Source organism: Ahaetulla prasina, chromosome 10 (genome assembly GCF_028640845.1).
Source record: "Ahaetulla prasina isolate Xishuangbanna chromosome 10, ASM2864084v1, whole genome shotgun sequence".
NCBI lineage: Eukaryota > Metazoa > Chordata > Lepidosauria > Squamata > Colubridae > Ahaetulla > Ahaetulla prasina.
Genome location: NC_080548.1, coordinates 30,269,056 through 30,291,289, shown reverse-complemented (window position 1 = coordinate 30,291,289; position 22,234 = coordinate 30,269,056). Strand labels below are relative to the sequence as shown.

At 46.2% G+C, this 22,234-nt stretch overlaps 1 protein-coding gene across 5 annotated transcripts in view; it reads right to left on the bottom strand.

The window, feature by feature from the left end:
• Positions 1–762: 762 nt before the first annotated feature.
• The window catches only part of AXL (AXL receptor tyrosine kinase), a 71,918-nt gene continuing 50,446 nt past the window's right edge, over positions 763–22,234 (bottom strand). Inside the window, exons 11-21 of one of the 5 annotated variants that reach the window (XR_009156587.1) lie at positions 20,713–20,842; positions 20,498–20,589; positions 18,146–18,241; positions 13,087–13,164; positions 11,605–11,697; positions 8,735–8,856; positions 7,320–7,429; positions 5,656–5,815; positions 5,338–5,474; positions 1,754–3,895; positions 763–1,653 (exon numbers count right to left, since the gene is read on the bottom strand). Coding sequence is in view for 2 of the 5 variants with exons in the window: in XM_058195667.1 (XP_058051650.1) it covers positions 3,541–3,895; positions 5,338–5,474; positions 5,656–5,815; positions 7,320–7,429; positions 8,735–8,856; positions 11,605–11,697; positions 13,087–13,164; positions 18,146–18,241; positions 20,498–20,589; positions 20,713–20,842 (1,373 nt within the window). In the remaining 3 variants the exon portion in view is untranslated. Of the gene's footprint in view, positions 1,654–1,700; positions 3,896–5,337; positions 5,475–5,655; positions 5,816–7,319; positions 7,430–8,734; positions 8,857–11,604; positions 11,698–13,086; positions 13,165–18,145; positions 18,242–20,497; positions 20,590–20,712; positions 20,843–22,234 lie in introns of those variants that run through there. The other 4 variants (XR_009156588.1, XR_009156589.1, XM_058195667.1 and 1 more) reach the window with 4 other exon arrangements.

Sequence of the window (22,234 nt, the reverse complement as noted above, 5' to 3'; positions counted from 1 at the left end):
GCAAAACGGCAATGTAGAACTGACACTGCTGGTAATGATTTCCATCTTCCTGCAGCTGTTGAAGGTGGAGACTTCCAGGAAGGAACTGAGATTGGGGGGTTTCCTTGGGGGGGGGCATTTCCTAGTGATGCAGGTGGGTCCGTCTCTCGTTTCTGTAAATGCCTTGCAAAAAAACGGAAGAAAGAAAAAAAACCCTCCCTCCATTGCAGCAGAGAAGGACGGAGGGGTTAGGAAACCATTTTTAACCCTCCTGAAGTCCTCAACTGGATAGACGCTGGAGGTTTTTAAGAAGAGATTGGGACCACCATTTGTCTGAAAGGTGATAGAGTTTCCTGCCTGAGCAAGGGGGGGTTGGACTAGAAGACCTCCAAGGTCCCTTCCGACTCTGTTCTTCTGTTTTGTTTTGTTTTTTGTCTTTGCAGGATCCTCGGTCTCTTCCCCAGAGATCAGTTTTTTGCAGTGTTCAGGAACGGCTAAAATAAAATGCCGGCAAGTTTTCTCAAGACTTGGTCTTCTCAAGAATCCCATAAGCTATGGAGGAAACCCTGAAGTGGTCTTTTGAGAGTAGATCAGTCTGTATTCAGCAGATTCAGTTCAGGAGCCAGATGTGGGGGCCCCCAGAAATATTTCTTGAGAAGCACCCGGGATATAAAAGTCCGTCTGATATTACTCTGCTCCATGCAATTTGAGGTTTAGAGCAAGGGTCTCCAACCTTGGCAACTTTAAGCCTGGAGGACTTCAACTCCCAGAATTCCCCATCCGGGGAATTCTGGGAGTTGAAGTCCTCCAGGCTTAAAGTTGCCAAGGTTGGAGACCCCTAGTTTAGAGTAACTGTCTTTTTCATTTGTCCTTGGTGTCCAGCCAAAGGTGATGAGCAGACAATCGTGGCAGTGAAACAGCTGGAAATTAAAAGTAGGAAGGAGATAAGGAACTGGAGGGAGTAAGCTAGAGTTCAGGTAGTCCTTAACTTACAACGATTTTCTTAATGGCCTTTCGAAGTTACAACGGCACTCAAAAAATGTGATTTATGACTTGTTTGTTCACACTTACATAACCGTGGCAGCCTCCCTGTGGTTACGTGATCCAAATTTGGCCGCTTGGCAACCGACTCCTAGTTATGATGGTTGCCAAGTTCCAGGGGGTCATGTGATCCCCCTTTTTTTTGCAACCGTCTGACCGGCAAAGTCCGACGGGGAAGCCAGATTCGCTTAATAACCGTGTGTCCCGATTTAACGACGGCGGTGGCTCACTTAAGCATCATGGCGAGAAAGGTGGTAAGATGGAGCGAAATCCACTTAGCGACGGAAATGTCGGGGCTCAGTTGTGGCCGTTAAGTACGAGGACCACCTGTATTCCCGTCGGAAGGACGGGAAGAACAAAGACAGACCCGGGCTTGCTTGTGTTCACACAACGTCCTTCATCCGGTTACTGAATTAACCTTTGGGTGGGATTCGCACAGTGCCCTTGAACAGTAAACAAATTAAAGGGTTCGGACTCACTAATGCAGACATGCACAGATCCCGACTTTTAGGTTAAAACAATCTAAGCTTAGCAGGTTGTGTGAATGCAACCTCTAGAGGCCTTTAGTTTACTGGGCTGGGGGACTATCACTCATGGAGGGAATTTAGAGCAGGGGTCTCCAAACCTTGGCAGCTTTGAGCCGGAGGGACTTCAACTCCCAGAATTCTGGGAAAATTCTGGGGAATTCTGGGAGTTGAAGTCCCCCCGGCTCAAAGCTGCCAAGGTTGGAGACCCCTGATTTAGAGAGTAAAATTTGCCCCCAAAACCTTCACAGCCAGGATGGCTGGGTTTGCACCCTAAGATGAACAGGGTTCATGTAACATGCTACACCATAAAGTTACCTTATTTTGACTTCATATGCTGTACAAACCCAGCCTTTTGTAAACCATATTTTACAAAAAAAAAAAAAAGGTAAAAGCAGGAGGATATTTCTTAAACTTCGTGACTTGAAGATGAGTGGACTCCGACTCCCAGAATCCCCTAGCCGGCCTTTCTACCTTCTGCCGGCTGGGGAATTCTGGGAGTTGAAGTCCACCCACCTTCAAGTCGCCAAGGTTGAAAAACATGGCTTAAGAGTGACATCCGAGCCAATTAGCCGCCCGATAAGACTGACATCGTTAAGGGATACAGCAGGTGAACCGGGGGTGAAAAGTAAAATTTGTTACTACCGGTTCTGTGGGCGTAGCTTGGGGGGGGGTTTTCTAATGTGACTGGGTGGGCATGGCCAACTTTTTTTTTTTTTTTACTTTTAAAAGCCTTTTTTCTACAACCTCTACGGCCGAAGAGGTTGTAGAAAAAATGCTTTTAAAAGGCTCCTCTGACGATCCCAGCTGAGCTGCCTGATCATCAGAGGCTTTTCTTTTCTTTTAAAAGCATTTTTTTTTGCCTTTAAAAGAAAAAAAAGCCTCTGACAATCAGGCAACTCAGCTGGGTTCATCAGAGCCTTTTAAAAGCATTTTTCCGGCCAAAGAAAAAAATGCTTTTAAAAATAAAAAAATAAAAAAACCCTCTGATGATCATGCGGCTCAGCTGGGCATGGAGGAGGCAGAGATTTTTGCTACTGGTTCTTCAAACCAGTAATAGGCCGTAATAGCTCAGGCTGTTAGAGCCTGTTATTAGAACACAGTAGCCTGCAATTACTGCAGGTTCAAGCCCGGCCCAAGGTTGACTCAGCCTTCCATCCTTTATAAGATAGGTAAAATGAGGACCCAGATTGTTGGGGGGGCAATAAGTTGACTTTGTAAAATATACAAATAGAATGAGACTATTGCCTTATACACTGTAAGCCGCCCTGAGTCTTCGGAGAAGGGCGGGATATAAATGTAAACAAACAAAAAACAAAAAACCACCCGCCGCCATTGCTACCGGATCGGGCGATCCGGTCCGAACTGGGAGCATTTTACCCTTGAGGTGAACCCAGCCCATTGTTTGGAAGTTTATGGCTTAGATGACTTCCGGGAAATTTGACTTATTGTGGTTTGTTCAGCCCGTTCCGATGGAGCAAATGACAACTCGGAGCAATTTCTGTGTTCGGGCTGCTGCATGATAGCACAAAGGGGCTGAAAAGCTGTGTGACTATTGGGAATGGAAGAAGAAAAGGCAGGTTCCCCTCCCCACTGGCTCCCGAAAAGGACTCTGTCTCTCTCTTTCTCTCTCTCTCTCTCTAGTCGCTATCTTTGCATCGTCTCCGAGTCAGTGGGTTTGCCTTGAGGTGAGCAAGAAGGGATGCTGGGCCCAGAGAGGGAGAAAGAGGGGCCACGAGACCCACGGAGGGGGCTGGCCTTTTGGAAATCACTCCGGTCCAGGTGACTGGAGGGGGTCAGGAAGACCTCAATTCGGGACAGAGGTCAACAGAATCAGGAGTGGGCGATTCGTGGGGTGAAGGATGGATGTGGGTCTCAAGGGTTTGTCTTTGGAAGACCCCTCTTGGAGGCGGAGAGGTGGGGGGGAAGGGGTCACCAGCCTTGCAACATCTCCATAGACACCCAGCGCATGGGGTCTGCAGATCTTCCCTTTTTTTTAAGCCCCTTCCTCAGTGGCGGCGCAGCTGAGGGTCTCGGTCAAGAGCCGGCTGTTCTCGAGGGGAGTGGGACACATCACGTAGCGGCCCGTCGCCTGCGGGGGATGGACTTCGGCAGATGTGACCATGGCCTTTATCTCCTTAGCCAGGGCTTCCTCGGGGGCCAAGCCTCCCACGGCGCCCAGCTCCGCCTCGGCGGGGGCCACTCCGTCGTCCATGTTGACGTAGAGGATCTCCTCGGGATCTTTGGGCGGTGGGAGTGACTTGAGGGTCTTCTCCAGCTCCTGGGACAGGATTTCGAAAGTGGGACGGTCGCGGGGGTTCAGCGTCCAACAACTCATCATCAGCTCATACCTGCGGAGGGAGTGGGGAGGAGGGGGAGAGTAACAAGAAGACGGAGAAGTTATTTCTGGAGAACAGATTCCCTCTGGGGATCTATCTACAGCAGGGATCGCCAATCTGGGCAGCTTTAAAACTTATGGACTTGTGAACGCCCAGAATTCCCCAGCCAGCGTGCTAGAAGGAAGTGAGGTTTATAAAGAGAGAGCAAACGCTCCCTTCTGACATCGATGATGTTAGCTAGTTGGGTCATGAAATGTCTGCATGAAAACAACCAAGTTCAGAGAGCAACAAGGACCCACAGTATTTCTCCTCCTCCTCCTCCTCCTCCCTTCCTCTTCTTCTTCCTTCATCACCACCCCACTCCCTTCTAGCACTGATGATGTTACCTAGTTTGGTAATGAAACATCTGCATGAAAACAACCAAGTTCAAAGAGCACCAAGAACTTGCCTGCAGAAGTCGTGAATGCTCCAACACTGGAAATTTTTAAGAAAATGTTGGATAACCATCTGACTGAGATGGTGTAGGGTTTCCTGCCTGGGCAGGGGGTTGGACTAGAAGGCCTCCAAGGTCCCTTCCAACTCGTTGTTATATTATATTATATTATATTATATTATATTATATTATATTATATTATATTATATTATATTATATTATATTATATTATATTATATTATATTATATTATATTATATATTATATTATATATTATATTATATATTATATATTATATTATATTATATTATATTATATTATATTATATTATATTATATTATATTATATTATATATTATATTATATTATATTATATTATATTATATTATATTATATATTATATTATATTATATTATATTATATTATATTATATTATATTATATTATATTATATTATATTATATAACTCACAGTATTTCTTCTCCTAATCTCCTCCTCCTCCCTTCCTTTTCCTGTTCCTTCTCCTCCACTACCACCCTTCTCCCTTCTAGCACTGATGATGTTACCTAGCTTGGTAACGAAATGTTTGCAGGAAAATAACCAAGTTCAGAGAGTACCAAGAGCCCAGAGCATTTCTCCTCCCCTTCCTCTTCCTCCCCCTCCTCCTCTTCCTCTTCCTCCTCCACCACCCCACTCCCTTCTACCACTGATGATGCTACCTAGTTCGGTAACGAAACGCCTGCAGGAAAACAAGTTCAAAGAGCACCGAGGACCCCCCGAATGTTTTCCTTTCCCTTGACCCCCCCCCCCCGCATCTTGGCTTACGTCCCTTCCTCTCATCCCAACTGCATTCCTTCTCCCCTGGTTTCTTTTCCAAAGTTTCTGGGAGTAGGACACCAAATTTAGGTGGGAGTTGTTATGCTTCGGCAGGGCGCGGAGGTCGTGCCAAACTTTATTCAGGGAAGGAGAAATGGGAACGCCTATATTTGCTGACAACCCGGGAAACCGAGGCAGAGATACTTACAGGCTATCCAGGCAGTCAATCGGCTGCTTGAGTCGGTTGCCTTGACGTAGGTAGTCGTAAATTTCGCTGTTTTCTACCCCGGGATAAGGCGTCTGGCCTCTCGTGGCGATTTCCCACATGGTGACTCCAAAGGACCACTGCAGGGTAGAGATTAGGAAAAGAAAAAGAAAAAGAAAATAAGGGAGGCAGGTAAGAAATCTGGAATCCAGATGGAGTCCAGATGCTCCCTGTGGAAAGATTGGAAGCTGGTTTTTCGGGCGAGAAAAATGAAAACCTAGCCCGATTTATTGGCCGGGAAGTGCAAAATGGGAGATTTACCACATCGCTCTTGGTGGTATAAACACGATCGGCCAGACTCTCGATGGCAATCCACTTGACCGGCATCTTAGAGATACGACCTTGGCGGTAATAATCACCGTTGTAGATCTTCTTGGAGAGGCCGAAATCGGCCACGCAGGCTGTCATGCTTTCGTTAAGCCTGTGGAGGGAATGCGAAGGGCGCTTGAAGGAAAGGCTTTAAACCAGGGGTCTCCAACCTTGGCAACTTTACGACTTGCGGACTTCAACTCCCAGAATTCCTCTGAGGAATTCTGGGAGTTGAAGTCCGCAAGTTGTAAAATTGCCAAGGTTGGAGACCCCTGCTTTAAAGGTAGAAGACAAGGGGACCCTGTAACAGGCAGAAGGAGTAAACCTTGAGGGACAGGAAGGACAGCGAACCACCAAGACAAAGCTCAGATAAAGGAAATCTGAGCCCAGGGCAGAAATGTAACCTGAGGAAGCGTCTCAGACAAGAACCATTGATGGTTTTCATGAAGATAAAGGGAGGAAACACACATTCAGACTTAAAAGATCTTGAGCCAGATTAGTCTAGTGGTGAAGGTACTAGGCTAGAAATTCAGGAGATTGTGAGTTCTAGTCCCACCTTAGCCATGAAAGCCAGTTGGGTGATCTTGAGCCAATCACTAGGAGACAGTGAGTTCCAGTCCTGCCTTAGGCATGAAAGCCAATTGGGTGACTTTGGGCCAATCACCAAGAGACCGTGAGTTCCAGTCCTGCCTTAGGCATGAAAGCCAATTGGGTGACTTTGGGCCAATCACCAGGAGACTGTGAGTTCCAGTCCTGCCTTAGGCATGAAAGCCAATTGGGTGACTTTGGGCCAATCACCAGGAGACCGTGAGTTCCAGTCCTGCCTTAGGCATGAAAACCAGATGGGTGACTTTAGGCCAATCTTTTTCTCTCAGCCCACCCAAAGGGTTGTTTTCGTGGGGGAAATAGGAGTAAAAAGGCATATGTGCCTGCCACCTTGAGATATTCACAAAAATAATAAAGGCGAGATAAAAATAAAGAAAATTAAAAGAAAATAAGTTTTAATAAAAATAGTTATTTACATGCACGACTTCGGTTTCCTAGTCTAGTCACCACGAAGGGCTGACATATAGCAACATTACTACTGAATTCTTAAATCGGAGACTGGGAACCTCTGTACATCCGCCAACAAATGAAACGATTGCGCACCCCAAGCCAAGAAGCTTCTGGACTTCAATTCCCAGAATTCTCCGCAAAGGCTGGGAAAGTTCGAGAACTGAGATCTCCAAATGGGGCCTCTGGTGGCTCAGACTGCTAATGCAGTCTGTTATTAACAGCAGCTGCTTGCAATTACTGCAGGTTCAAGTCCCACCAGGCCCAAGGTTGACTCAGCCTTCCATCCTTTATAAGGTAGGTAAAATGAGGACCCAGATTGTTGGGGGCAATAAAAGTTGACTTTGTATATAAATATACAAATAGAATGAAGACTGTTGCTAACATAGTGTAAGCCGCCCTGAGTCTTCGGAGAAGGGCGGGATATAAATGCAAATAAAAAAATAATTTGGATGGTGGTGCCTGAAATGCAGAACGCCGAACTGGGTCCTGATGGGGCCTTATTGCTGATCTCTGCTTCTAAATCCCCCCTTTTTAGGGTCCTCCACCTGGGGAGTACTCACATGCAGTTGCGGGCCGCGAGGTCCCGATGAATGAAGTTCTTACTACTGAGGTACTCCATGCCACTTGCAATGTCCACCATGAACCTCACCAACGTCTGCGTGGGCAAGTACTGCGGAGGAAGAACAACGCAATCGGAGGGAGCGTCTACAGAGATTCTCAATCATCCAGGTCAGTGGGTTGCTTTTTTTTCCAAGAGGCAAACTGGACTTTCTGGTTTTTCGTTTGAAGACGTTTCGCTTCTCCTCCCAAGAAGCTTCTTCCGCTCTGATGGGATGGTGGGGAAGGCGTTGAAGAAGCTTCTTGGAGGAGAAGCCGAAACGTCTTCAAAGAAAAATCAGAAAGTCCAGTTTGCCTCTTGAAAAAAAGGACCTTTGGGACTATCAGAGGAGACACCAACAAGGACTAGCCTCTCCTCTGGGACTTAGCCCCCCCCCTCAGAATGGAGTGCAGATTACAGATTAGTAGAGTTGGAAGGGACCTTGTAGGTCATCTAGTCCAACCCCCATCCCCCGCCCAAGCAGGAGACCCTATACCATTTTTGACAAATGGCAGTCCAGTCTCTTCTTGAAAGCCTCCAGTGATGAAGCTCCCGCAACTTCCGAAGGCAACTTCTGTTCCATGGGTTAATTGTTCTCATTGTCAGGAAATTTCTCCTTATTTCCAGGTTGAATGTCTCCTTGTTCAGTTTCCATCCATTGTTCCTTGTCTGGCCTTCGGGTGCTTTGGAAGATAGCTTGACCCCCTTCCTCTCTGTGGCAGCCCCTCAAACATTGGAAGACGGCTATCATGTCTCCCCTGGTCCTTCTCTTCCCTAGACTAGCCAGGCCCAGTTCCTGCAACCGTTCTTTGTATGTTTTAGCCTCCAGTCCCCTAATCATCCTGGTTGCTCTTCTCTGCACTCTTTCTAGAGTCTCAACGTGTTTTTTATAGTGTGGTGACCAAAACCACACTATAGTGTGGGGGCCTCTTGTGGCTCAACAGGCTAATGCAGTCTGTTATTAACACAGCTGCCTGCAATTACAATTACTGCAGGTTCGAGTCCCACCAGGCCCAAGGTTGACTCAGCCTTCCATCCTTTATAAGGTAGGTAAAATGAGGACCCAGATTGTTGGGGGGGCAATACAAGATGTCTTTGTATATTACAAATGGATGAGACTATTGCCTTACACAATGTAAGCCGCCCTGAGTCTTGGGAGAAGGGCGGGATATAAATTCAAATAAATAAATAAAAAAAAACTGGATGCAGTACTCTAGGTGTGGTCTTTCCAAGACTTTATAGAGTGGTATTAGGACCCCATGTGATCTTGATTGAATCCCTCTGTTAATGCAATTTAGCTGGTTGTCCACGAAGACAACTAAGACAGTCCATTGTTTTAGGGCTAAGAATCAACGATCCTGCAGGATTGCTACCTACCACAGGGCTCTCCCCGAGCCGGGAGTATAGCAGGAAGCTGTGTAGATCTCCATGTTTCATGAAAGGCAGGATCACTACAGGAGATGGGTAGCCTTCGCTTTCTGTGTTCTGCAGACAGACGCCTTCAGGAAAGAGAGAGGGGACATTTGAGAACTCTCTTAGGTGGAAGAAGGCGTGGGGTGTCCTTGATGCCCTCTGAGCTTGGTGGGTTTCTTGCAGACGTTTCATGACCCTACTAGGTAACGTGATCAGCGCCAGAAGGGAATGGGGTTTGTGAAGGAGAAAGGAGGAGGAGGACGAGGGGGTGGAGGCAGAGACAGAAGAGGAAGGAGGAGAGCTGAGGGGGTCCTTGGTGTTCTCTGAGCTTGGTGGTTTTCTTGCAGACACTTCATGACCCTACTAGGTAACATCATCAGTGCTAGAAGGGAATAGGGTGATGGTGGAGGAGAAAGGAGGAGGAGGACGAGGGAGTGGAGTGAGGACTGAGGTTGTCGATCAAAAGGTCAGCAGTTCAGTGGTTCGAATCTCTAGTGCCGCCTAATGGGGTGAGCTCCCGTGACTTGTCCCAGCTTCTGCCAACCTAGCAGTTCGAAAGCAGGTAAAAAATGCAAGTAGAAAAATAGGGGCCACCTTCGGTGGGAAGGGAATGGCATTCCGTGAGCCTTTGGCATTGAGTCATGCCGGCCACATGACCACGGAGATGTCTTCAGACAGCGCTGGCTCTTCGGCTTTGAAACGGGGATGAGCACCCGCCCCCTAGAGTCGGGAACGACTAGCACATATGTGTGAGGGGAACTTTAACCTTTTAAATGTTATTTTGACCGTGTTCCCTTTTTAACAGGAGCCAGGAGGCAGGAAAAAGGATCAAGGAGGAGGAGGAGTGGGATGGGGGGAGGCAGGACTGGATGAGAAGCTCCCACTTTGCTGCCTCACAAACCCCAAAGCAAGTCTGAGTTGCATTAGCTGAGCTTCCGCCCACCCGTCTGTCAGCCCCCGTTCCAGTCAAGACTCCGGCAGTCTTGCCAACATCTGTTTTCCCAAGTAATAATGTTCTCAGTTCCCTCTTGCTCACAGCTTCACCCCCCCCAGGGGACAATCTGTCCTTTCTGCTTTCCCCAGCCCAGTCTCTCCCTCCCTCCCTCCCCAAAGTCCAAACACTCGTTTCTTTTCTTTTCCATCATTTTTGTTTTTTCCTCTTCCAGGCTCCAGCTTATTTTTTTTTAATTTTTATTTTATGGGCCCCAGATGGAATGAGCAAAGGTGCGCTTTGCAGGTCTCTCCAACCTGGGCTGGTCTACCCCACCCGACTCCAGAGGTGGGGTTTCAGCAGGTTCTGACCAGTTCTGGAGAACCGGTAGCAGAAATTTAAATCTAAATAATTTAAATCTAAATAATAAATAAATAAATTTTGAGTAGTTCCGGAGAACCGGTAAATATACCACCTCTGGCTGGCCTCACCCTCATCTATTCTCTGCCTCCTGAGTCCCAGCTGATTGGGAGGGAATGGGGATTTTGCAGTATCTTTCCCCCTGGAGTGGGGCGGGAATGGAGATTTTACAATATCTTCCCCCTACCATGCCCACCAAGCCATGCCTAACCAAGCCATGCCGCGTCCGCCATGCCACACCCACAAGACTGGTAGTAAAAAAAAATTTAAACCCACCACTGCTCCACCCCCTCCGTCCCATGCTGGAAATTGTAAATCTGCCCACGACTGGATGTCAATCTCAGTCTTAGAATCTACTAAGAGGAGGAAGTAGGCAGAAGAAGGGGGAGTCAGGCCTTACGGAAAGGAGTAGGTAACCTGACATGCTCTAGGTCAGGGGTCTGCAAACTTGGCTCTTTTAAGACTTGTGGACTTCAACTCCCAGAGTTCCTCAGCCAGCTTTGCTGGCTGAGGGACACTGAGAGTTGAAGTCCACAAGTCTTAAAAGAGCCAAGTTTGCAGACCCCTGCTCTAGGTGAGTTGGAATCGCTAGAGCACCATTTCTCAACCTTGGCAGGTTTAAGGTGCAAGGGTTTCAGCTCCCAGAATTCCCCAGTTGGCGTGCTTTGACTTCAGCTCCCAGAATTCCCCATTTGCAAAGCATGGACTTCAGCTCCCAAAACTCTCTAGCCAACCTGCCTGGACTTGAGCTTTCCAGCATGCTGACTGGGGGATTCTGGGAGTTGAAGTCCATACTTCCTAATATTGTTAAGGTGGAGAAACATTTTCCTATACTCTTAGCTGTCTTCAGCACAGGTTGGGAACTCACAGAAATTGTGGTCCTACACAAGTACGGATTGGCAGTTCAACATTCATCTTCTTTTTGTGGCTCCAAGATTGGGGAACACTGGTCCTCTGTAAATGTATCTTTCTGTTTCCCTTTCTTCTCCCTTTCTCTCTTTTTCATCTATATAAAAACGTTTCTTCTGCTCTCTTTATGTCATTGCTTCACCCTCTGTGCTCCTTGGCCTTGTGGAAAACTCTCTATGGTTGGCTTTCTTGACCATCCTATATTGTTGGCCCGGTTGGCCACTCTCTATAGTTACCCTTGTTGGCCAGTCTCTATGGTTGGCCTTCTTGGCTATTCTCAATGATTGGCCTTGTTGGCCAGTCTCTATGGTTGGCCTTGTTGGCTACTCTCTATGATTGGCCTTGTTGGCCACTCTATATGGCTAGCCTTGTTGGCCACTTTCTATTGGTTGGCCTCCTTGACCACTTTCTATAGTTGACCTTGTTGACCACTTTTTATGTTGGCCTTCTTGACTGCTCTCTATGATTGGCTTTGTTCTGACCATAGAGATTTGAGCTAGAAGGAGGAGACCATGGATGCTCAACATGTCTGCAAGAAGCTGGGCATACAAGAAGAGACCACCTCGTCCCTCACCGATCAGTTTCATGACGTTGGGATGGTCAAAGTCCTTCATGCAAACAGCCTCACTGAGGAAGTCCTCCATCTCGCTGCGGGTGCATATGGCAACTGCCGAGAGAAGAGAGAAATTAGTGCTTTGGTAGCATTAATCCTTGCTCAAGGATTTCTGATCATGAAACTTGACAGACATAAGATAGATAGATAGATAGATAGATAGATAGATAGATAGATAGATAGATAGACAGATAGAAGATAAATATAGATAGATAGATTAGATAGATAGATAGATAGATAGATAGATAGATAGATAGATAGATAGATAGATAGATAGTAGATAGATAGAAGATAGATATAGATAGTTAGATAGATTAGATAGATAAAGATGATAAATAGATAGATAGATAAATAGAAGATAGATTTGTTATGTATTTATTCATTTATTCATTTGATTTACATGGCCACCATCTACTCACAATAAGTCTGGAAAGCTTACAAACAATATAAATATAAAATAAAATTATTTATATATATATAAATAATTTCTGAGGTTTTCGCGGGTGTTTGTATGTAGGTCTTTGGTTATTCGGGTTTTCTCCCGCGTAAAATTGGAAGTGTTTTGGCGACGTTTCGACGAAGTCTCATTCGTCATCTTCAGGCTTCAGCTTCGTGCTTCTGGGAGCAATGTGTGATTGCAAAAGGAAGAAACAGCTGCATTTCCAATTTTACACGGGAGAAAACCCGAACAACCAAAGACCTACATATATATATATATATATATATATTTTCTGAGGTTTTCGCGGAGTTTGTATGTAGGTCTTTGGTTATTCGGGTTTTCTCCCGCGTAAAATTGGAAGTGTCTTGGCGACATTTCAATGAAGTCTCATTTGTCATCTTTTTTTTTTTTTTTGCATTTATATCCCGCCCTTCTCCGAAGACTCAGGGCGGCTTACATTATGTCAAGCAATAGTCTTCATCCATTTATATATTATATACAAATGGCTTCAGGCTTCAGGCTTCAGGCTTCAGCTTCGTGCTTCTGGGAGCAATGTGTGATTGCAGCTGTTTCTTCCTTTTTAACTGCTAGTGGGGGTTTGAACTGATGACGAATGAGACTTCGTCGAAATGTCGCCAAGACACTTCCAATTTTACGCAGGAGAAAACCCGAACAACCAAAGACCTACATATATATATATATATATATATAATGTTTACCCAATATAAAAAGGATAAAAACAATAAAAACCATAACCTCCACCCAGAATGGGATGGAAGGGGCTCCATCCATCCATCCCATTCTGAGTTCTTCAGACCAGTTGGCAAAACCAGCTTTTTGAGAGTGTCAAAGATGGGGGGGGCAGTCTAATCTCTGTTGGGATGATGTCCCAAAGGAAGAGAGCCACCACAGAGAAGGCTCTCTCTCTCAATTTATTGGGGTTGAGGCAACTCTAACCCTCCCATCAAAAAAGAGCACTTCCACCCCCCCTTGTGACTACTTACTCTTCATTGTCTTGACCGCAACTTTAAAGACGGCACCGTCTTGGCTGAGTTGACCCTCCATAACCGAGCCAAATTCTCCTGCCGAGACAGAAAGAAGCAAAAAAAAAAAAAAAGGCTCTTCATTTGGGCTTCTCTGAGGAAAATCAAAGATGGGTGACATCTTTAGGATGGCTCTGTGCCACCCTGCTAGAATTGTAAAAAGTTTATGATGATGATAATAATAATAATAATAATAATAATAATAATAATAATAATAATAATAATTATTATTTTTTTATTTATAGACCGCCCTTCTCCCAAAGGACTCAGGGCGGTGTACAGCCACAAGTAAAATACAGAAAGAAAACAACAGTACAAAACTAAAAACAACCCTTAAAAAACCTATTTAATTTGGTTACTTATAGATAAAAATATTCCCACTAAAATTTACTAAAAAATTTAAAAACCCATACAATTTAATAATATAAAATCTAAAATTTAAAATTTAAGCGAGTCCAGCTTAATGATGATGAATAAGGTTTTTTTAAAAAATGTTTTAAAAGTAATCCTCAACTTACAATGGTTCATTTAGTGACCGAAGTTACGACGGCACTGAAAAAAGTGACTTTTGACCGTTTTTTTCACCCTTACGACCGTCGCGGCATCCCCATGGTCACATGATCTACGTTTGGATGTTTGACAGCTGACTCATATTTATGACGGTTGGTCATGATCTGGGGTGTGTGTGTGTGCGACCTTCTGACAAGCAAAGTCAACGGGGGAAACCAAATTCACTTCACAACCGTGTGACTAACTTAACAAACGCGGCGATTCACTTAACAACAGAGGCAAGAAAAGTCCGTAAAACAGGGCGAAAACTCACTGAACAAATGTTTCCATTAGCCACATCAATTTTGGGCTCCAGTGTGGCCGTTAACTCGAGGGCTACTTGTATTGTGATCGCCCAAATTTGATTGTCGGTTGCTGTGTTTCTTTGAGCCCCAGTAAAATTTCGGATCCCTTCTTGATTTTAATTTGATTTTAGGAATTTAGGTTGGGCTTCTTTTAGAAGTTCTTGGGATTCAGAGCTTGAGAGGGAAGAATTTCCAAAAGCAAAGTTATGAAATTCAGCCACGTAGCAGGGAAAAAAAGCTGTCATCCAAAGCTTCTTTATTTATTTTTTGGGGAAAAAGTTTTTTATTTTTATTTCTTATACACATGTTGTAAATGTATATTCTCTTATCCGCAATTGATCATTACATATACATATTTTTTTTCGAAAGAAAGCATAAAGATTTTAATTACATTTGGGGTTGCTCTTCTACCGTTTGTTTTCCCTCCTTTCACAGCAAACCTTCTTCTCCTTCGTCTTTCTTTCCCCTCCCTCCCTCCTCTCCTCCTTTCTTCCTCCTCCTCTCCTTCCTCTTCTCTACTTCCCCTTCTTCTTCCCACTCCTCTCCTCTTTTCCCCCTTTCTCACCTTCTCTCCTACTCTTGTCCCCTACCTCTCCTTCCCCTTTCTTCCATTCCTCTCTCTCTCCCTCTCCTCCTCTGTCTTACCCTCTCCTCCTCTCTCATCCAAAGCTTCTAAGGGAATAAATACACCCACACACCGTTATATTGCTGGGTGGGAAGAATGACAAAATGCTCTTTTTCCCCAACCCAGAAATTATCATGAGCCTGTCTTACTTGAAGGGAAGAAAAAAATTGATAGCTCAGATAAGGAAGGGAGGCCAGATGTTAACTGCTGTTTCCCTAGAAAAATGACTCCAGGATTGCAAGAAATGGAGATCACCTACTCCGAGTACTGAATCACTTCTAGGGGATCAGCCGGACAATTTTAACCACAATGGCTTCCTGTTGCCCATTTTTGAAGGCCTGGGATGAATCTAGCCAGGATCATTCCTTGCCAAAGTTCCAGGAGCCGTAATTAAAAACATTTAGGGAAAATCGAGAAGCCAGACATTTATTCTCCTTTATAGTTTTGCTTTTTTTAAAAAAAAAAATGTTTGCTCTTTCTAGCTCAACCTGGAGAACAAGCCTGACTAGGTGGCTAAGACGCTGAGCTCGTGGATCAGAAAGGTCGGCAGTTCGGGCGGTTCGAATCCCTAGTATGAGGTCTCCTGCGTGAGCAGTGGGGTTGGGCTAGATGACCTCCAAGGTCCCTTCCGACTCTTGCTACCGTTACATGCAACCTCCCGAAAAGTTGATGCCCTTTGGAATGGCATTAAACCAAACCATTTGCAAAGCGAAGGATTTGGTACTACGCCCATATACATAGCTGGTTTAGTGCGCTTTCTGATTTTATCCGACTATATATTTTATAATTGGGATGGTGGGAGGCTGGTTGTGGTGGGTAAAGGCATGAAGGAAGGAAGGAACCAGGGGATTCTATTCCTGCTTTAGGGTGGGGCCCAAAGCCAACTGGGTGATGTTTGTCTGGGTCTCTTCTCTGAGCTTTGGAAGAAGGCCGGGGCAAAGCGCTTGGAAAAAATCTTGCCAAGGAAACTGCAGGGAATGGACTGTTTGGTTGCCGGAAACCAATGTGGGGCGCACGAACATACCCAGGCAAGCAAAATCATATATACCGGTAGTCCTTAACTTACAACCATTTGTTTAGTGACTGGTCAAAGTTAGCAAGGAGGGAAGGAAGGAAGGACGAGAGGAAGGGAGGGAGGGAGGGAGGATGGGAGGAAGGAAGGAAGGAAGGAAGGATGGGAGGAAGGACGGGAGAAAGGAAGGAAGGAAAGGGAAGAAGGGAAAGAAGAAAGAATGGAGGGAGGGAGGAAAGAAGGGGAGGGAGGGAAGGAGGGAGGGAGGGAAGGAAGGAAGGAAGGAGGGAGGGAGGAAGGAAGGACAGGGAAGGAGGGAGGGAGGAAGGAAGGAGGGAGGGAGGAAGGAGGGAGGGAGGAAAGGAGGAAAGGAGGATGGAAGGAGTAAGGAAGGAAGGAGGAGGGAGGAGGAGGAGGAAGAACAGGGAGGAAGGAAGGAAGGACAGGGAGGGAGGGAGGGAGGAAAGGAGGGGAAGGAGGGAAGGAGGGAAGGAGGGATGGAAGGAGGAAGGAAGGAAGGAGGGAGGGAGGAAGGAAGGAAGGACAGGGAGGAAGGAAGGACAGGGAGGGGGGAAGGAGGAAAGGAGGGAGGGAAGAAGGGAAGGAAGGACAGGGAGGAAGGAAAGAAGAAAGGGGAGGGAGAAAGGGAGGGAGGGAGGGAGATCCATTGACGAAAGCTTCTCCGAATGTTTTCCTCCTTTTGAAAAGCTTCCAAACCAATTCCAGCTGTGCTTGAAGGAAACATTTTGGTTTCCTAAGTGAAGCTGGGCAGGAAAGCCTGCCAGGCCTCTGACCTAAATGAGCCAAACAGCCCTTTCATCTTGTTCTATTTTGACGGCAGAAGAGCCAGCGAGAGGGCTTCGTAATGGTGTAGTAGTAGATGATTACGGTTGTCGTAGAAACCAGGCTCCCCATTTAGGGCCAGTTCATATGTCATTAAGCTATAAAAATGAACTAGGGGCGAAACCAAACCCAACTGCTGCCCAGTGCAGGACACAAGCCATCTAAAACAATGACCATAGCGAAGGAAACAAACCAAACAAAATCTGCAGGCCAAAAAAGAAGTCCGTTTTAAAGAGGCTTCCAGCAATTTTAACAAATTCCAGGGACCGAAATGAATTGTTGTGCAATTCTCATAAATTCTAGTATACATTCACGCAGTTATTTCCATGATGCAATTTGAGGCTCTTCCCTCTAGGATAATTGTGCAAATGTGTGGGCTATTTCTCCCCCCCACCCACTCATAAATATGCATGTATTTAATTTTACGCAAGGGTTTGTGCGGTGGGTTATTATTTTTCATCATAAGCAAAGGGAGTCTCTCAGATGCAAACTTGGAGGTCTTAAGAATTAATCCAGTGTTTCTCAATTTAGCAACTTTAAGACGTGTGGACTTCTAGTCCCACAATTCCCCAGCCAGCCATGCTGGGAGTTGAAGTTCTCATGTCTTGAAAGTTCAGTAGATTCCCGACTAGGGAATTCTGGGAGTTGAAGTTCTCATGTCTTAAAAGTTCAGTGGATTCCTGACTAGGGAATTCTGGGAGTTGAAGTTCTCATGTCTTAAAAGTTGAGGTGAGGCAAAGATGGTGCCTTCCATTTTGAAGCCGCCATCTTAACTGTTTTGACCTCTTCTTGTGGATGACCTTGCTTTGATAGTCCCTAAATTGGGGAGAGTTCCTAATTGGTTAATTAGCCAGTGTTTCTCATTGTGTGGAAGTGTGGACTTCAAGTCCCAGAATTCTCTAGTCAGGAATCTACTTAACTTTTAAGAAATGAGAACTTCAAGTCCCAGAATTCCCTAGTCGGGAATCTACTGAACTTTTAAGACATGAGAGCTTCAATTCCCAGAATTCCCTAGTTGGGAATCCACTGAACTTTTAAGACATGAGAACTTCAATTCCCAGAATTCCCTAGTCGGGAATCTACTGAACTTTTAAGACATGAGAGCTTCAATTCCCAGAATTCCCTAGTTGGGAATCCACTGAACTTTTAAGACATGAGAACTTCAATTCCCAGAATTCCCTAGTCGGGAATCCACTGAACTTTTAAGACATGAGAACTTCAATTCCCAGAATTCCCTAGTCGGGAATCCACTGAACTTTCAAGACATGAGAACTTCAACTCCCAGCATGACTGGCTGGGGAATTGTGGGACTTGAAGTCCACACGTCCTCTCACTTGGTCCAACTAGGTTAGCTGGGAGTTGCTACCTGCTGCATTCTTGACTCTCTTCCTTTACTGTCTAAATCAGACTTAATTGGAATGAAATCAAATTTCATTTTTCAATCTGCTCCTGCCCCTTTCTATGCGGATACAGCCCTGCCCTAACCTTGAACCAATTTTCTTTGGGACAAAAATATGGCCCAGCGGCTAAGACACCGAGCTTGTCGATCAGAAAGGTCGGCAGTTCAGTGGTTCGAATCCCTCGGTCTCCTGCGTCAGCAGGGGGTTGGACTAGATGAGCTCCATGGTCCCTTCCAACTCTGTTACTGTTACTGTTACCTAATAGAGACTGGCCCCAAGAACGTACCTTCACCAAGGGTCTTGCCCAGAGCCACTCTATGGCGGTCAATCATTACATCCTGAAGCTTTTCCTTCAATTCTTCACTGATGCCCAGACTGTTCACTGCAAGAAGAAAAGGAAATATTTTAAGCAGGGGCTTGCCCAACTTGGACAACTCTGTGGACTTCAACTCCCAGAATTCTTTTGCAGATACATTTTTATTCGCTATGCCGGCTGGGGAATTCTGGGAGTTGAAGTCCACGAAGTCTAAAAGTTGCTGTTGTGACCCAGGTCCAAGTAGATAGGAAACTCAGTGTAAAAACAAACGAACTTTATACGAACAGCTGAGAATTAACTCATTCTCAGTGTAGTTCAACTAAATTAAAGCAAATTCCTCCCAACATAAATTCCTCAGTCCTATCACCAACTTTGGTCCAATTAGGCAAACTGCCAAAGGCCTTTCTTGGCAAAAGTTCAGAAGACACTGATACGAAATAAATGCAGCAAGACAACGCTATCAATGTTGTTTTCCGGCAAAGCCCAAATGCCATTGCTGGTCTTTTAAGCCTTATGGGAGGGGCCAATCATCTCTTGGCCCTACTCCCGAGTCATCCTCTTTGCTTGAGCTGCTCTTCCCTTCTGGCAGCTCTTCTCATACGTGCATTAGGAACAGGCTCCTCCTGTTCCTCTGCCTCACTACTATCAGTCTCTGGAGGCTCTGGAGTCCACACCTCACTCCCCGATGGCCCCGGCCCCACCTCAGCCTCCGACACAGAGCTCTCATCCAGGCCTTCCCCAGCCTCCAGGACTGGCCCATGTTCTTCCTCAGCCTCATCGCTATCTGACTCGGTTGCCAGCTCCAGAGGCTGCTGGCGGACCACAACAGTTGCCAAGGTTGAATACCCTTGGTCTAAAGCAGAGGTCTTCAAACTTGGCAGCTTTAAGACTTGTGGGCTTCAACTCCCAGAATTCCTTTGCAGACACATTTTTATTCGCTATGCTGGCTAGAGAACTCTAGGAGTTGAAGCCCACAAGCCTTAAAGCTGCCAAGTTTGAAGGCCTCTGGTCTAAAGTCTAAACTGGTGGCAACTGGGAACGGGGGAACGATTTCTAAATGCCACGAAGGAAGAATTGGTGTTGCTGGTGGCTTCCTCTTCTGCAGATGGAGGTTCAGGCCATCATTTGATCCAAAGCAGAAGACTCCACCAAGAGGTCAAAATAAATCCAGCTTTCCCAGCTGAATGTCCTGGAGAGCTGCTGGAAGTGAGGCTGCCGAAATGTCAGATAGTACTGCAGAAGGTAGAACTTCTACTGTTGCTGCAAACATCTCCAGATCTTGGCTGAAAAGTTTCCCGATTGGGATTTGAGTGGAAATCTAAGTTGAGTTGATCTTCTCCTTCTGAAAGAAAAGCGGGCAGATGTTCCTGACCTAGTTCTGACCCCACCATGAGAACCTTCTTCTTTGAACTTATGGAATCTACCTAGCCATTTATGGACTCTTGATGGTTCTATGTGAAGAACGATTATGGTCCATAAGACTTAAAGAGGTCAACTACCTCAAGGTCTAGCTCAGTTTTGCCCAATCTGTTACCTTGATGGGCTTGAACTGCAACTGCTAGATTTCTGGAGAAAATGCGAACGCTTCTCATGCACTGATGATGTTACCTAGTTTGGTAACAAAAGGTCTCCAAGAAAATCCCCAAGTTCAGAGAGCACCAAGGACCCCACAATTAACGCTGCTTGCTGGATCTCCGTGTAAACTCACGCCCTGATACACATTGGATTTGTGGGGAAGAGGAACTCACTGTTGTGGCCCGCCAGTGTCCAGCAGAGCTGGCAACAGATTCGGACAGTGAGGAGGTTGGGGAGCCAAATGGGCCAGTCCTGGAATCTGGGGAAGGCTCTGATGAGAGCTCTGCGTTGGAGGCAGAGAGGGGGCCAGGGCCTGATGCCAGTTATCAGCTGCCTTCTGAATCGGACATCAGTGAGGCAGACGAACAGCTGGAGCCTGTTCCCAGTGTATGCATGTGCAGAGTTGCCAGATGAAGGGAACAGCTAAAGAACAAGGGTCGACTCAGGAGTAAGGCCACAGGTGGACGATGAATGGCCCCTCCCAGAGGGAATAAAAGAGGAGCGAAAGGAGAGTGGAGTTTGCAGGAGACAATTAGTTCGCTTTCTGAGACTCCTTGCCAAGTTTTGAAGATATCGGCTTGGCAGTTCCCCAAGCCAGATAATGTCTGTGACTGTAAACTCTCCCTTGAAAGACTTTGTTGAAGGTGAATGAGAAGAATTCACAGTAATTTAATAAAAAGGGCTTTTTTTTTGTCGGGACAAGGAGTCTGCTTCATGCTTTTGGGAAGCCTAGGTCAAAACACTCACAAGTAGCTTCAGTGGTCCGGCGGCTGTACGATTTCCGGGCGCGATAATGAACCACTAGCTCTCCCTGTTCCATGTTGGGCTCAAATGCTTCCCTGAGGAGACAGAAAACATAGAATGGGGTCCTGATTGGTTCCCCCCTCCACGAGAACCCCCCCAAACCCCTCACCAGACGTAAACAATGGGTGGCCTTTCTTGAGGGGCCACCTTCACCTTACCCGTAGCGTGTTTCCTTTTTCCTCATACGTGCCAAGAAGATGATAATGAAGATGGTGGCTGCCACGGCGGTGGCCACGGCGATCACTACGTACCACCAGTGCCACGAGAAGGCAGGGACGGAGATTCCTACTGTGAGGAAGAGAAACTATTGTTAGTGAGTAGAGCTTTACCCAGTGGTGGGATTCAGCCGGTTTGCACCACTTCGGGAGAACCGGTTGTTAACTTTCTGAGCAGTTTGGCAAACTGGTTGTTGGAAGAAATTATTGGGGCAGAGAACCGGTTGTTAAATTACTTGAATCCCACCACTGGCTTTACCAGTAGGTAAAGCTGTAAAGAAAGGCCGAGCACCAAAGAATCGTGGCCTTTGAGCTCTGGTGCTGGAGAAGACTCCTGCGAGTCCCTTGGACTGCAAGGCGACCCAACCGGTCAGTCCTGGAGGAGATCAACCCTGACTGCTCTTTAGAAGGCCAGATCCTGAAGAGGAAACTCAAATACTTAATGAGAAGGAAGGACTCCCTGGAGAAGAGCCTAATGCTGGGAAAGATTGAGGGCAAAAGAAGAAGGGGACGAGAGAGAACGAGGTGGCTGGAAGCAGTCGGCGGGAGCTTAAATGGACTCCAGAGGATGGTAGAGGACAGGAAGGCTTGGAGGAATGTGGTCCATGGAGTTGCGATGGGTCGGAAACAACTTCGCAACTAACAACAACAACAAAGATAGATAGATAGATAGATAGATAGATAGATAGATAGATAGATAGATAGATAGATAGATAGATAGACCCAAGGGACTCCTGCGAGTCCCTTAGACTGCAAGGCGACCCAACCGGTCAGTCCTAGAGGAGATCAATCCTGACTGCTCTTTAGAAGGTCAGATCCTGAAGATGAAACTCAAATACTTTGGCCACCTAATGAGAAAGAAGGACTCCCTGGAGAAGAGCCGAATGCTGGGAAAGATGGAGGGCAAAAGAAGAAGGGGACGGCAGAGAATGAGGTGGCTGGATGGAGTCACTGAAGCAGTTGGCGGGAGCTTAAGTGGACTCCAGAGGATGGTAGAGGACAGGAAGGCCTGGAGGAACATTGTCCATGGGGTCGCGATGGGTCGGACACAACTTCACAACTAACAACAAAAACAAGGGTCTGCTGTTCAAGCAGGGGATTGGATTAGCGGACCTCAAAGGTCCCTTCCAACTCTCTTGTTACATCTATTTCTCAAATACATGGAATAATATTTCTCAAACTCAAATACTTTGGCCACTTAATGAGAAGGAAGGACTCACTGGAGAAGAGCCGAATGCTGGGAACGATGGAGGGCAAAAGAAGAAAGGGACGGCAGAGAACGAGGTGGCTGGATGGAGTCACTGAAGCAGTTGGCGTGAGCTTAAATGGGCTCCAGAGCAGGAGTCTCCAACCTTGGTCCCTTTAAGACTTGTGGACTTCAACTCCCAGAGTCCCTCAGCCAGCAAAGCTGGCTGAGGAACTCTGGGAGTTAAAGTCCACAAGTCTTAAAGGGACCAAGGTTGGA